Below are 13,663 nucleotides of genomic sequence, written 5' to 3'. Positions count from 1 at the left end.
TCTCTCTCTCTCTCTCTCTCTCTCTCTCTCTGTCTCTCTCTCTGTGAGTTCTAATCCCCTCTCCTTCCAAAGACTAAAAGAACGACTCAAGTTCCCATATTCCTTTGTGCTTGCCCGATAGGACTACAATTCCCAGAGAACCAAGGCACCGGACGGGCACTTTCTCTTTCCTTTCCTACTTCTTTCCGGGTCGGACGGTCATGTCCTGCACTGTAGGTTTTAGATTGTCCTTTCATTAACGACGCTAAACTGGGGTTTAGACAAGCTTTACTGGGAATGGTTTTTAATAGCTTTGTAAATCATCTGTATTTTACGGCTTGGAGGAGTTCAGTAGCAGTAGTCTGTCCGCCATGGCGTCTAGGAGCGGCACAGTGGGACTACAACTTCCAGGGGGCTCCGCGTGCAAGGACTGCCACAGCTTCCGAGAGGCCGTAGCGTGAGTCTCGGTGTGCCTACAACTCCCAGGGTTTCACAGCGCGCGGAGCCGTTTAAAGTGAGGCTCGCTCACAAGAAAGACTACATTTCCCAGAAGGCGGCGCGGCAGACAGGGACGTCCGCAGTGCTGCCCGAAGGACCCTAGGGCAGGCTCGGGCTGTTCGTGGCTCTCCCCGAAGGACCTCAGCAGCCGCCCATGCCGAGCTGAGTCCGCCGAGCCGCGGCCGCTTCCCGTCGCCCTCCGTCGCCGCCGCGTTTGCGGCCTGCCGCCCGCCGGGATGCTGGAGGAAGCGGGCGAGGTGCTCGAGAACGTGCTGAAGGCGTCGTGCCTGCCACTCGGTTTTATCGTCTTCTTGCCCGCCGTGCTGCTGCTCGTGGCGCCGCCGCTGCCCGCCGCCGACGCCGCGCACGAGTTCACCGTGTACCGCATGCAGCAGTACGACCTGCAGGGCCAGCCATACGGTGCGCGACCCCTGACCTCTTCCCTTGACGCCGCCGTCCCCCTTACTGCCGCACTAGTCCCCCAGTCACTGCGATCCTCCCACTGTCATGCAGAGGACCTCCGACAGCAATCCCAGTCTCCCCACTGACTTACTGATTCTGTTCCTGGCAGCCCTGTTCCCTCAGTTCCCCTGCTGTCTCAATGACTCCTGTCATTCCATCCCATCATCGTCACCCTGATTCCCATCTCCTTGATCCCTTGTCACCCTGATCCCTCTCTTGTCAGCGGTTGTCTCAGACCTCCCTCAGGCTGGCGTCTACCCCCATGCCTGCTGTCCTGGGGCCCCCTGGGGCCTTGGTTCCCACAGCGCCATGCTTTCACCCCTTTGCTCAGTTCCCCACCCCTCGCCAGGGTTCCCCAGGATCTCTGTCCCCATGCCTAGGTTTGGGGCCTCTCATAGCTTCCCGCACCCTGCTCTTTGTTTTGCCCCTCAGCCTTGATGTTAAGTCTTTGCCTGAATGACAAGGCCGGGCCCCCATTTTTGAGCGGGTGTGGCAGCCAGGTCTGTGCACCCAAGCCTCTCTATGTGGCCCCTGTACCCAGAATTGCATTAATTTCTCTTTAAAGCGGTGTTGCCATGGCAGGGGTCATGTTGCTGCCCCAGCTCAGGGAGCTCTAAGTTGTCGAGGCCAGGTGGCCACCCCGCACTTTGCAGGACCCAGAACAGTGCCCTGGCACATAGGGCACCCTAGGGTGGGGCCTTACCCTAGGCCAGGAGTAGGTGGCCAGGTGTCCGAATGTCGTAAGCATTTGCTTGCATATCCTGTAGCCTGGCATCTGCTAAACTGCCACTGTGGGGTGTCACGGATGGCGGGGGAACAGTGGAAGCCACTAAGCTGTGAGACATAGCTCCTGAGTTCTCACAGTTGTTCCAGAGCATTCTGTGATCCAGAGGGCAGTTCCTAGACCATGCGTTTCCATGACTGGGTCTCACATGCACAGAACCTTGGGTGGACTGGGCTGCGAATGAGCTCATGTATACAGATTCCTGACGTGACTTTCTCACCCATCCTTGGCTGGATAAGAACTAGTGGGCTCTTGCATCTTGTCTATACCCTGGAGGACTCATGATGGGGCAGCCAGAGGAGGTCTTGAGAAACCCTGGGCATAAGTCCTTTGAGTTCCCCTCAGCCCCTGGCCACTCCACAGCCTTATCGGATCTCTTCTTACCCAACTTCCCCTGGGTCTTGTTGAGTAAGAACCAACACTAGTGGGAAAGGAGGCTTGTGGGGTGTGACTGTGACCCAGGCTACCATCCCTCCTGCTGTGGACTCTGGCCTTCTTAGGACATGCCTTCTTATCATCACAGGCTCCGTGGCCCTGAGGCCCAGCTTCAGCTCACTACCCTGGAGCCAACTGATGAGTCTTGGCCTCCCTGGTTGTGGATAAAGTTTTATTGGCATGAGGTCATTGACACCACCGAGCCAAGCAGCCAGCATGGGGAAAAGCCTGCTGATTGCCCACCTGCCTTTATGGCATCTCTGGACTGGTGCCACTTGGGTGCGATGGATCGCAGGGGCCTGGCTGCCCTTCTGTGGGTAGCACAATAGTTTGGGAGTCCTGGTGACTGGTGCTGGCCAGTACTGCCCACTGGGGCTCTGTCACATCCCCACAGACAGCAAAGCTGGGTACAGAGTACCGTCCTGCCACGTGGCCAGCACCAGTCTGCAAGACTCCCAGAAAGCACTGTAGGGACCTGGAGGACGAGCTGCTGTCCAAGCCACCCTGGGAGCCCAGGGACAGGTTGAAGAGGGAGAGGTGTTGCCTCTCCCTGAAGGGAGTCAGGTGTCTGCCAGGAGGTGCTTGGCCCTTGCTGCCTTCCAGGGAAGTTGTTCCGGGCAGGCCCTCCCTCACCCCGCTCCCTTAGGTTCTGCAGTCCTGGAGCATGGGGGCTGGGCCTCAGCTGGACCCGTGTGTCCAGGTGATGGCTGCGTCTGTGGGCTGCAGGTCCTCATCCTGCTGCTGCCCTGGTGTGCGTCTTACCCCCGTGTGTCTGGGGAGATCCCAAGTGAACTGTTCTAGACCCAGCATCATGTACCTTTGTCACTTGGGTCTCCGGGGTAGGGGGGTTTCATGGTAGTTTGGGTGTCAGCATTCAGGTGACCACCCTGGAGACCCCACCAGACCCCAGCAGTCACTCACTGCCCCTTCCTGGCCATGTGCATCTAGGGGTACTGCCTGCTATCATTCTTGTGAGAGTTGAGCATTTATAAATGCACCTGATGTATTCTGTGCCACCCAGTCTGGCTGTAAGTGGGGCCCAGGGGACTGCAGTTCTTGGAGGGGGCTTCCTGCTGTGGTGACTCACCTCTGGCCCGTGCAGTTCAGACCCCTCACTCTCACTCTGTGCTGGTGTGGAGGGTGGCAGCTGTGATGATGCCATGACCCCCACAGGCACGCGGAATGCAGTGCTCAACACGGAGGCACGCACGGTGGACGCAGACGTGCTGAGCCGCCGCTGCGTGCTTATGCGGCTCCTGGACTTTTCCTATGAGCACTATCAGAAGGCTCTGCGACAGTCAGCGGGCGCTGTGGTTATCATCCTGCCCCGGGCCATGGCTGCTGTGCCCCAGGATGTCGTCCGGGTAAGCCTGTGTCTCAGTCCCGGTGCCTGCCCCTCAGGTTGCATGTGCTGGGTGTCCTTGTCCTCCCCCTTCAGGAAGGAGGCTGAGATGGGGAGGCACTGCGGGTGGCTGCAGTTCCCTGAACACATGTGCTCCTCACAGCAATTCATGGAGATCGAGCCTGAGATGCTGGCCATGGAGACTGTGGTCCCTGTGTACTTTGCTGTGGAGGACGAGGCCCTGTTGTCCATCTACGAGCAGACCCAGGCTGCCTCTGCCTCCCAGGGCTCTGCCTCTGCCGCTGAAGGTAAGCCAGGCCACCAGAGGGTGTGGGGTGGCCCTGGTCCCTGCATCTATGGGGCTTTCCTGGGCTTCTGTGTTTGCAGTTCCCACCCCAGCTGTGGCCCTGGCCATAAGCCCAAGTGACCCCTCCCCTTCTGCCCCCAGTACTGCTGCACACAGCTACAGCCAATGGTTTCCAGATGGTGACCAGTGGAGCCCAGAGCCAGGCAGTGAGCGACTGGCTCATCACCAGTGTGGAGGTGAGCTTCCACCTTCTTAGCCTGCCCCAGGGCCTTTGCACAGGCTGCACCCTGATCCCAGACATCATCACCCCTCTGCCACACATGGGAGGTGGTGACAACAAAGGAACTTGACTGCAGGCTGAGGCTGTGGCTCAGTGGGCAGCACTTGCCAGCTCACAGAGACATGGGCTCAGTCCTCAAGATCACAGAAAGCAGGTATGCTAACACACCGGGAAGCTGAAGCAGAGACAGGAGTGCAGGGCCATCCTTGGCTACATAGTTCAAGACTGCTGTGAGATACAGGAAACCCTGTTTTCATAAAAATAAAAGAAAACCCCACTTTTTAGTTCTGTTGCCAGGGGTGCTCTGAGTGCCCTGTGAGGGAGCTGTGGGTTAAGTTAGCCAGCCGCAGTACGGGAACCCAGTGTGCGCTCGCTGCGTGATTGTCTACAGCATTAGGGTGACTGCTATGGCAACGAGATGGACAGGCTACCGCTCTTAGTCATAAAAGGTCCTGGGGACTTGGTGCTGCAACCTCTCTGTGCAGTCCCTTCCTGGGCCAAGTAGTGTGTGCCCTTGTCCACTGGGGGCCAGCCCCGGCATGGCCACACCACTGTTGGGGCTTTAGAAGCCTTCACATTGCCCTGTGCCTCCCTAAGGAAGGGGCTGAAGGGACTGGCCACCTATGGGTGCTGCCAGTGCCTGTCCTTGATATCAAGGCTCACAGAACACAGGGGTGAGTGACCCTAGCCTGTCTTGGGCATCTGGGATCCACCTGTCTGTCTCTCCACAGGGACGGCTGACAGGGCTGGGAGGCGAGGACCTCCCCACCATTGTCATCGTGGCTCATTACGACGCCTTTGGGGTAGCCCCAGTAAGTACCCTGCTGCACATCACGGAGGCACAGAGGGCAGTGGCTCCCCTTGGGAGTCCTAGTCACTGTCCTGTTGCTGAGACTACGGCAACACTTAAAAAAGGGTTAGTCAGTTATTGCCATGGCGGTGGGTAAAGCTGCACCCTACATCCTGATGTGCAAGCTGAGACAGACACACAGATGGACAGAGTGGGCCTGGCATGAGCTTTTAATACCTCAAAGTCCATGCCAGAGACATACTTTCTCTAATAAGGCCATACCTTCTAATCCTCCTCAAGCAGTGCCACTGCTGACTGAGCATTGGAATACCTGAGCCTCTGGGAGCTGTTCTCATTCAAACTACCATGCTTGGCATCAGGTCCCCAAGTCCCTGCCTTGTCTGTCAGTCCCCAGAGCCTCTGAGGGCAGGCTGCCCCAACCTCCCATGACTGTTGGTTGGTTGGTTTGAGATGATCTTGCTTTGCAGCTCTAGCTGTCCTGGAACTCAGAAAAATCCCCCTGCCTCAGTCTGCTAAGTGCTGGGGTTAAAGGTGTGGCCACCATGCTCTGCCCAGTAGGTTTTCATGTCTCCTTTCTACCTTAGTGCCCTGTGGCTCTGGCACCAAGTGGATGGGCCTGGCCTACAGGAAACATGACCCATGGGTCCTCTGCCCACAGTGGCTGTCCCTGGGCGCAGACTCAAATGGGAGTGGCATCTCTGTGCTGCTGGAGCTGGCTCGCCTCTTCTCTCGCCTCTACACATACAAGCGCACACATGCAGCGTGAGTTCCACTGGGGGTGGGGGGTGCAGCCTACCCCTTGGGTGCTGTTGGCCAGTGGAAGGGATGGAACCATCTAGAAACATCTGCAGCCAGTGTCTCCTCCCCTTTGTTCTATGGGGAGTCCTGAGCCTCGAAGGGGCCTGAGCAGCGTCCCTGGTCTCTACCCATCCATGCCCATAGTTGTGACAGTCACACCTGTCCTGAGGTACCACACAGGTCACATGAGTAATTTCAGCGTTTGTGAGCTGGGGCCCAGAGGGTGGGAGGCAGCAGCCAGTGGGCCAGGCAGCCTCTGCATGGGCTCAGGGTGCTCCCATGGTCACGGGACAATAGGTCTTAAAGATGGCAGGAGAGGGGGGTCACTTCTTGAAAAGCCATGAGGCAGCTTTGTCCTTGCTCACCCAGGATATGTTTGTCCCTTATGGCCAGCACCTGTGGCCTCACCCAGTCCTGGCTGGCTTGGCAGCCCTGTGTGACAGTGGCCAGTACAGGCTGGGAACAACCTGGGCTCAGTGGCCTGGCCCTGGTTCCCAGGCAGGTGAGGGTGTGAGGCCCCTGTGAGATTCAAGTCCACACAGCCAGGTTGTGTGTCAGCTAGTCCTTAGCATCAGGGATGGGGGAGTGTGTGGGTAGTCTGAGCTCCTCCATGTGAGGTTCTGTGTCAGCAGAGTCCTCCCTGAAGGACTCTGAGGGGACACATGTTGCTGTCACAATTATGGAGCCCCTGTCCTGGCGTTAGGGGGGTTGTCACCTGGAGGTGGGTGTGGAGAGACCTGAGGTTTCCCTGTGTCCCAGTTGGGAACCTGTGGCCTGGCCGTGTTGCCCTCTTAACATCCACACCCACAGGTACAACCTCCTGTTCTTCGCATCTGGAGGGGGCAAGTTCAACTACCAGGGCACCAAGCGCTGGCTTGAGGACAGCCTGGACCACACAGGCAGGCAGGGCTCGGTGTGGGAGGTCCTTGAAGGTGAGCTGGTGGGTGGAGTCTGTCTTTGGCAGGCGGGGCCATGCCCCTCTGACCCCCCTCTCCTCACCCTACAGACTCCAGCCTCCTGCAGGACAACGTAGCGTTCGTTCTGTGCCTGGACACTGTGGGACGTGGCAGCCACCTGCGCCTGCACGTGTCCAAGCCTCCGCGAGAAGGGACACTACAGCATGCCTTCCTGCGTGAGCTGGAGACGGTGGCTGCTCACCAGTTCCCTGATGTCAGCTTCTCCATGGTACATAAGAAGATCAATCTAGCGGATGACGTGCTTGCCTGGGAGCACGAGCGCTTTGCCATCCGAAGGCTGCCCGCCTTCACGCTGTCACATCTGGAGAGCCACCGCGCGGGGCCTCGCAGCAGCATCATGGATGTGCGGTGAGCAGACCTGGCTCTGCAGATTGCTTCCAGGGCCATCTGTGAAGGGATGCTCCTAGGACCCTGGGGTTCTTGAGTTCCCCTCAGAGCACTTGGTGGGGGTTGGGAGGTATTCATTGGTTGGAGCTTCTTTAGGGCTGGCAAGCTGCCTTCTAGGTCTTTCCTGGGCAGGGGCAGCTTCTATAACAGTGGTTTGCAACTTTTAGGTGGAGACCCCTCTGAAGTTGCATATCAGACATCCTGCACATCAGATATTTACATTACGGTTCATAAGAGGCAAAATTACAGTTTTGAAATAGCCGTAAAATAATTTTACGTTTGAGGGTCACCACACGTAAAGAATTATATTAAAGTGTTGGTGCCTTAGGAAGGTTGAGAACTATTGCTCTAGAACCTTCCTTCCGTGGGGTCACCTTTGATGGAACACCCTTCAGAACCTGTGGGTGGCACTTTCTAGAACTTTCCTTGGGCTAGCCATGGAGCAGGGTGTGGGCAGCTGTCCAGGGGCAGGGGTGGGTCTGAGTCAGGAGCAAGCTGTGGGAGACCCAGTGGCCCATCACACACCTGGACGTCAGCAGTGAGGAACAGGGTCCCCAGGTCACCATTCAGGCTGCCCGCTGGGTTGAAGGAAGGTCACTCACCTGCCAAGGGGTCCTGGATTGGCTAGTCCCTTTGGGATGTCCTAGGCCTTGCAGGTGCTGGCCTGTGGCACCTCCACCTCATTGGGCCTTGGCTGCTCTGGGTGGCCCCCCCTGCTACCTACCAGTCACCCCCAGAGCCTAGGCACCAGGGATGCCTGCCTTGCCTGAGGAGCTTGGCCCTGTATCCCCAAGGTCCCGGGTGGACTCCAAGACCCTGACTCGGAACACCAGGATAATCGCCGAGGCCCTGACCAGAGTCATCTACAACCTGACAGAGAAGGTGAGCCACGGGTGCTGGCCCTCCCTGTGTGCTACACACAGCCCTGCTGGCTCAGCTCACACCCTGTCCCCTCCCTCTACAGGGGACGCCCCCAGACATGCCAGTGTTCACGGAGCAGATGGTAAAGTGTGGGGCATGGGGGGGGACCACAGGGACCTGTGCTATGACCCCAGCTTGCACCTCCCCAGCAGGTCCAGGAGGAGCAGATAGACTCAGTCATGGACTGGCTCACCAACCAGCCACGGGCCGCCCAGCTGCTGGACAAGGACGGGACGTTCCTGAGCACGCTGGAACACTTTCTGAGCCGCTACCTGAAGGACGTGCGACAGCACCATGCGAAGGCTGACAGGCGGTGAGCGGCTGTGAGCGGCTGGCCACGTTGCTTGGGTGCCATTGCCTTCCCTCAGCCAGAGGGAGGCAGGAGGACAGCGGCAGGCAGGCCTAGGAGGGCTTCCCTGGCCAGGGGAGTTTCTAGTCCCCTTGGCTGTTTCAAAAGTATTTTTAGCTTCCTGAATTGAGCTCTCGATCTGTAGCCTGGACAGGCCTCAGACTTGTCCTGTTCCTGTGTCAGCCTCCCGGCGCTGCGACTCCAGGGGAGTTCTCGGAGGGGGAGTCTTGGGGAGAGGCACTCAGCTGTTGGGGCTGTCTCTCCACAGGGACCCTGAGTTTGTCTTCTACGACCAGCTGAAGCAGGTGATGAATGCATACAGGTGAGTGACGGGCCAGAGCCCAGGGCGCCACAGTCTGTGGGGATGATCATTCTCATGTCCCTGACCCCATGGACTGTCCTTCAGGGTCAAGCCGGCCATCTTCGACCTGCTGCTGGCCTTGTGTATTGGGGCATACCTTGGCATGGCGTACACGGCTGTCCAGGTAAGCAAGTGTGCCAGCGTCTTGGGTCGGGGGCTGGCTCTCGGTGTCCCTCATGCCTTGTTCTTCCCACCAGCACTTCCACGTACTGTACAGGACGGTGCAGAGACTGCTGCTCAAGGCCAAGGCACCGTAGCAGTGGCCATGCACAGGTGGCCCAGGAGGTACTGTCCACACACCCACCGCGGCCAGGCCGAACGAACCACAGAGGGTTTTGATGGGTCACTAGGACGCAAGGACACCTCTCCCTGTTCATTTCGTTGAATGTCCCTGGAGGAGAGCCCCACACACCTGCAGATGAGCCCACTGGGATGGAATGATTGCCCGGACCACGTGCACTGAAGGGCCACACGCTGGTGTTGGCCTCCCCAGTGGCTGGGTCCCAGAAGCCGCTCTCCGCGGTTGTGCAGAGGCATCCGCTGTCAGCCTGCCTCCCCCTAGCGCTGGCCAGCACCCGACAGTGTCTCCCTGCTCTTCCTCCTCATTCCCTGCCTCGCCTGTTGTCACATCCTCCACCACTGGACCCACCTGGTCCCCCAGCTGATCTGAGCCCCTGAGGTTCTGTCCCCTCCTGCAAGTGTCCCTTCGCTCAGTCCTGACGCTGGTGACTGGGCGGGAGTTGGCCCTGTTCTGGAGTGTGCAATCCTGACATCTCCCCGCCCTCCACCCCCAGCCTCAGTTTCCCTACCCTCAGATACATTCTGGGGAGTCCGCTCCTCTGTCATAATGTCTGATGGGACAGCCAGGCCCAGCACAGCCCTCGATGTCCCCAACAGGATGGCCTTGGGAGGGGGACACTAATGCTGACGGTTGACCTCAGGGACCCCACGGTGAATCAATTCAATAGCAATATGACCCAGGAGGTGTCAGGCTGGGGACCAGCTGAAGACCAGCTTCTTCTGTCCCTCGCACCTGCTGAGGCCTGGCCCACCCCCTCCTGCTGTAGGCTGCCTCTGCTCAGCAGTGGTGGCTGCCACCCTGGTGGCACGCGTGTCATAGGGCGAGAGGGATCAGCCTGCTGCCCTGGCCCTGGGCGTTCTTGTTCTTTCTACTCTTACCCTGGCAGCTGGTTATGGGTCTGAGGCAAGTGCCACCTGTCACTGGGAAAGGACAGGGCTCACGCCCCCTTCCTCTGTCCTCACAGGACATGGGGATGGATGGCCCCTGGGGGTGGCTGCAGGTCTGCAGTTGGTGGGTTACAAAATAAAAGCCATATTGAAGGACCGAGCCTCCAGGTGTCCTGAGCAACACCCACTGATGTGCTGTTGTGGGTCTGTGGAGGTGTTACCTCAGGCCCGGCCGCCTACCCCGGGCTGTTCAATGAACACTGCTTCCTAGCACTGGGCATGTTTTCAGTGCAGGAGAAGTTGGGGACATGCCACATGGGGCAGGGGTCATCACAGTATATTAAAGGCACCCCTGCCAAGCTTACACCAGGACCCTGCTCCTGGATTCTGGGTGGGTATGGGTCTCCTTACCACCGGCTCTGCCCATTGCTCGAGTCCCTGTCCTGTAAAGTCAATCAACAAACAAAAGTTCAGTTGTTGCTGTGAAGCCGGGGGCCTGTCCACTCGGCTCCTAACAATTGCTAACCTCCCACTGTTGAAAAGAAACACAGGCCACAGGCCTTAAGAGCAGGATCTCTCCTGTCTTCGTGATCACAGAACCTGGCGAGTGGGGGTCTGTTTCAAGGTCCTGGGGCAGGGACAGCAGGGCGTTTATGTGGGTGCTGCAGATTCCATCTGGTCCCTGGCCACATAGTGGGGACCAGCTCCTCCACCCCTGCTTCTGAGAGAGTATGTCACTGCAATCTTGGCTGACATCATGACAATCCTGCCTCAGCTTTCTAAGAGCAGAAGTGACTACCACACAGACTACATAGCCTGGGCATGGTGGCACATGCATGTCACCCTGCCACTTGAGGTTGAAGGCAGGTGATCAGTTCTGGATAATCCTCAACCACAGTAAGTTTAGGGCCAGCGTGGGCTACATAAGACCCTGCTTCAGAAACTAAGAGCTTATAAGTCTGTGCTCTCTCTGGCATCCACAGGTACTTGTGCTGGGCCCCAGGGGTGGATGCTGGAGACACACCTGGCCCCAGCCTATGACCTCCAGGGAAGGGTGGGCAGGGGGCTGTTAACACTTGGGCACTGGTGGGATCCGGGCTGGGTCCCGGGAAAGCAGCCCCTCCCATGGCCTTCAATGCTCTTGAATCAGGGTCATTGTTGGGGGACCTGTACTTGTCACAGCAGGGTGGGGGCAGCCTCCCAGCATGTGTGTGAAGAGAAGGGGCTCAGCTCAACATCCAGGAGAACAGACAAGCCCTCCAAGTTGGCAGATGAGCCTGAGGTAAGTTCAAAAACAGTGCGTTCACCTGAGCATAGGCAAAGGCTCCCGCCTAGGTGATTAAACCCACCCACATCCACCCTGGTTCTAGTGTTCTGTCTCTGGTGGACTAGACACTTGCAGCATAGCTGTGGTGACATCAGCTCCTGCGGGGGCATTGGAGGTGGCCGGGAAAGAGTCCCCAAACAGGTGCTATCTTCAGGCTCACATGGTGCTTGGGGTTGAAGGGAGCACCGCTAGCTCCACAGGCCTCCTCCCTGACTCTGCCCACATTTTGGGGGACTGAGATATCTTTAAAACGGCATGGTGGCTCAAACCCATGACTGCAGGGCTGATACTGAGACAGGTGGATGACAGCTGTGGGGCAGATGGCAGGACTCCCTTCGACCAGCATCTTCAGCTCCTGGGAAGCCTGGTCCCCCTTTTGATGCTTTTTAATGATTCTCACAGCTCAGAGGCCCATGGAGCTCCCAGCATCCTGCTCCGGTCTCCATGGAAACAGCTCATCTGAGGACCAGCATCTCCCAGGATACAGAGGATGAGATGCTTGTATGTGACTCCTGACCCTGGGCCTCACCGCTCCCTGTTCCAGCTAGCCTGGTCATGGTGTCTCTGCAGTTAACTCTGTGGGTTACAGTGGTGGCAGTCACCATTGTGAAGCCAAGTCCTTTCTCCCTTTAGTGTCGATAGCAAATGCAGAAATGGAGGCATAGATGTCTGGACTGTGTGGAAGACAGAAGGAATCATGGGAGACATCTGGGCTCCCAGAATTGGCATTAGATTCCTGCACTCCTGTTTTGTGATGTTGCCCAAAGGATCAACTGCACTGGGCCTCAGCTCCTGTTTTTTAAAACAAGTTATAGAGACTGGAGAGACTGCTCAGCGGTTACAGCACCGCCTGCTCCCACAGATGACCCAGTTCTGTTCCCAGTTCCCACATGGCGGCTCATAACTGCCTGTAACTCCAGTTCCGGGGAACCCTACGCCACCTTCTGGCCATTATGGGTACTTCATGCACGTGCACAGACAGGCAACACCCCTGCACATAGGTAAATCTTTTTACAAAAATTATAGGAACAGGACTCCTTAGTTCTTTTATATATTTGAGACACTATCTTATGTGCCCCAAGCTACCCTCCAACTCTCTGTAGCCAAGAATGATCTTGAACCCTGATCCTTTTGCCTCTTCCTCTTCTGGAAAAAAAAAAAAAGAAAGCACCAAATTCAGTCATCAATATACAGAATGTTAAAGAAGAAAAAAAAAATAAAATAAAATAAAAAAGAGAAAAAAAATATATACAGAATGTTTTACTGCAATAGTTAAAATGAGCACACAAGGAGTTGGAGAAAGGACTGAAGGAGCCGAAGGGCTTTGCAACCCCATAAGAACAACAGTATCAACCACCCAGAGCTCCCAGGGTCTAAACCACCAACCAAGAAGTACACATGGAGGGACCCATGGCTCCAGCTGCATATACAGCAGGGGACAGACGTGTTGAAAAACAATGGGAGAAGAGGCCCTTGGTCCTCTGAAGGCTGGATGCCCCAGTGTAGGGGAATGTAATGGCGGGGGGGNGGGGGGGGGGGGGGGGGGCAGGGACACACCCTCATAGAAGCAGGAGGACAAGAATGGGATACAGGATTTCGTGGGGGTGAGGGAATTGGGAAAAGGGATATCATTTGAAATGTAAATAAGGGCTGGTGGGATGGCTCAGTGGGTAAGAGCACCTGACTGCTCTTCCAAAGGTCCAGAGTTCAAATCCCAGCAACCACATGGTGGCTCACAACCATCTGTAACAAAATCTGATGCCCTCTTCCGGAGTGTCTGAAGACAGCTACAGTGAACTTACATATAATAAATAAAATAAATCTATAAATAAATAAATAAATAAATAAATAAAATTTAAAAAAAAGAAATGTAAATAAAATATTCAATAAAAATGAACACACAAAAATGCTATGTATAAAATATTACCTATTTAGTTTTGAGACAAGGTCCCTTGGCATAGCTCTAGCTGGTCTGGAAGACAATATGTAGCCCCTGTTGGCTTCCAACTCACAGCCAGAGTTCATGTGCCACCTTACCCAGCAAATGTCACCACACTTTAACTACATACAGCATAGGCATGATCGGAGTCTTTGGGACAGGCATCCATGGTACTAGGAACTTCAATTTCAAATAAAAATATGAGCCAGGCATGGTAGCGAAGGCCTGTCATTCCAGTCTGAGGATGGAGGCAACAGAGGCAGGAGGATTACTTGCAAGAGCCAGCCTGGATGTCTGCTTCTGGCCTCAAGTGGCCTGTTGGTTTCTCTGTCACCGCCCTGACCCTGTCCTGCCCTATGGATTCATGTCACAGGCTGGCTTTCATTATGCACCTATCAGTCCTTCTGATGGGCATGCCCCGCCTGAAGTTCCCCACAGCTCCAGGACCTCTAAGCCTCATTTTCTCCTTGGGGTCCCCATTTCTCTGCCAGCCTCGAGGCCTCAGTTTCCCGGCGCCA

At 56.4% G+C, this 13,663-nt stretch overlaps 1 protein-coding gene across 4 annotated transcripts; it reads left to right on the top strand.

Moving 5' to 3' along the window:
• Window positions 1-519: 519 nt before the first annotated feature.
• Window positions 520-10,064, top strand: Ncln (nicalin). Of its 4 annotated transcripts, none has more exons than XM_029542437.1 (14): window positions 520-897; window positions 3,332-3,522; window positions 3,664-3,808; window positions 3,949-4,043; window positions 4,819-4,899; window positions 5,557-5,660; window positions 6,507-6,595; window positions 6,703-7,021; window positions 7,855-7,942; window positions 8,025-8,063; window positions 8,131-8,294; window positions 8,599-8,652; window positions 8,737-8,815; window positions 8,909-10,064. In XM_029542437.1, the coding sequence occupies exons 1-14, from the start codon at window positions 714-716 to the stop codon at window positions 9,074-9,076; spliced, it is 1,800 nt and encodes a 599-aa protein (XP_029398297.1). In that variant the 5' UTR covers window positions 520-713; the 3' UTR covers window positions 9,077-10,064. The 4 variants fall into 4 exon arrangements, with proteins under 4 accessions (XP_029398297.1, XP_021060074.1, XP_029398298.1 ...); XM_021204415.1 differs by having other exon boundaries at window positions 8,889-10,064; XM_029542438.1 differs by having other exon boundaries at window positions 615-897; window positions 8,134-8,294.
• The last annotated feature ends 3,599 nt before the right edge of the window (window positions 10,065-13,663 follow it).

Source organism: Mus pahari, chromosome 9, assembly GCF_900095145.1.
Source record: "Mus pahari chromosome 9, PAHARI_EIJ_v1.1, whole genome shotgun sequence".
Classification (NCBI taxonomy): domain Eukaryota; kingdom Metazoa; phylum Chordata; class Mammalia; order Rodentia; family Muridae; genus Mus; species Mus pahari.
Note: the sequence above shows the minus strand (reverse complement) of the source record. Positions and strands in the feature narration are given on the sequence as shown.